Source organism: Aplysia californica, unplaced genomic scaffold (genome assembly GCF_000002075.1).
Source record: "Aplysia californica isolate F4 #8 unplaced genomic scaffold, AplCal3.0 scaffold00871, whole genome shotgun sequence".
Lineage (NCBI taxonomy): Eukaryota > Metazoa > Mollusca > Gastropoda > Aplysiida > Aplysiidae > Aplysia > Aplysia californica.
In genome coordinates this window covers 86,888-88,110 of record NW_004798141.1, presented here as the reverse complement: position 1 = coordinate 88,110, position 1,223 = coordinate 86,888, and the positions used below count along the sequence as shown (strand labels likewise).

Sequence of the window (1,223 nt, the reverse complement as noted above, 5' to 3'; positions counted from 1 at the left end):
ACTACACATGTTGTTAGGGTTTTTTTAATTTCCAGGATAAGGGCACCACTACTCCTGGGACGTCAGAAATTTCGTCTGCCGTAGTGACCGGTTTAGATCAGGCCTACCAGAAGTTTTCCTCCGCCGCCCGAGCCTTCTCCCAGGCCCAGGACGAGGCCAGGAACGCCGAGCAAGCTCTGGAGAGCGCTCAAGCGTCCGTGAGCAGCGCGGGTGGAGAGGCGGTGGCCAAAGCCGTGGTGACATCCCGAGAGGACGCAGTGGACATCATTACGAGAGCACGCGCTGAGGCCAGGGCGAAAGTGCTGGCGGCTCGCCGGGACTACGTGTCCGCTGTGGCCAAAGCTCACGCCAAGATCACCGTGCTGAAATTAGTGGAGAAGAGATTCCGCGCTCTGGCTGTCACCTTCGCGAAGGCGCGCCTCTACGCCAGCTCAGCCATCGCTGCTCTCAAAGGAAGCTCCCAGAAGGGAGCCAGCTACGCTACCGCTTTGGCCACGGCCAAATCTCGAGTGGCCAAGATGAAAATTGTGGAGAAGCGGTTCATCGCCATGGCCAAGGCATACGCCAATGCAAGACGCGAGGCCATCCGCCTGGTTAAGGCAGTCCGCAAAGCAGCTTTTGCTATGGCGCAAGTTTTCGCTTCCTCCACTGCCAAAGTATCCGCTGCCGTGGAGCTTGCCACGGCAAGTGTGTCTAAGGCCCTTACCGTTGCCAAGGCAACGAGTATCGCTAAGGCCATTGCTACTGTAAACGCGGTGGAGGATGATCGTGATGAGGCATACGAAGAGTTGCGTGTAGCAGCAGTTGCTTTGGCAGAATCGAGATCGAACCTAGAGGCAATTGTCGCCAGTCATGGAGCTGCTTCTGTCACGGGATCCGCCTTGGCAGGGGGAGACAGTGCAGGAGCCTCGGGAGAAGATACCGCCTCCCAGACCAGTTACGGCGACAGCCCCACGCGGCTCAGCTCCACCTACTCTCGAGTGGACGACAAGGCTGCCGCAAGTGTTGCTCTAACTACTGGCTCCAACACCGACAAGACGGATACTATGGCATCTTACTGACACTACGAATAAAAACACAAAGCATATAATATGAAATGGCAAACGAGTGTTGTTTTCTTTCAATATTGAATTTGCAATTTTCGCATACTCGCAAGCAAAAACTGAGTTAAGAGACAATTAAACGCTGAAAATTACGGTTCTGGGGGAAAGGGGTGTGGAGGG

General features: G+C 55.1%; 1 protein-coding gene across 1 annotated transcript; it reads left to right on the top strand.

The window, feature by feature from the left end:
• Positions 1 to 34: 34 nt before the first annotated feature.
• On the top strand, positions 35 to 1,104 carry LOC101851375 (tol-Pal system protein TolA; the record flags this gene model as incomplete). The annotated part of the gene is given in 1 exon segment (XM_013089086.2): positions 35 to 1,104. A coding segment is annotated over 1 exon segment (1,027 nt), but the record flags the coding sequence as incomplete, so codon positions are not given.
• Positions 1,105 to 1,223: the final 119 nt, after the last annotated feature.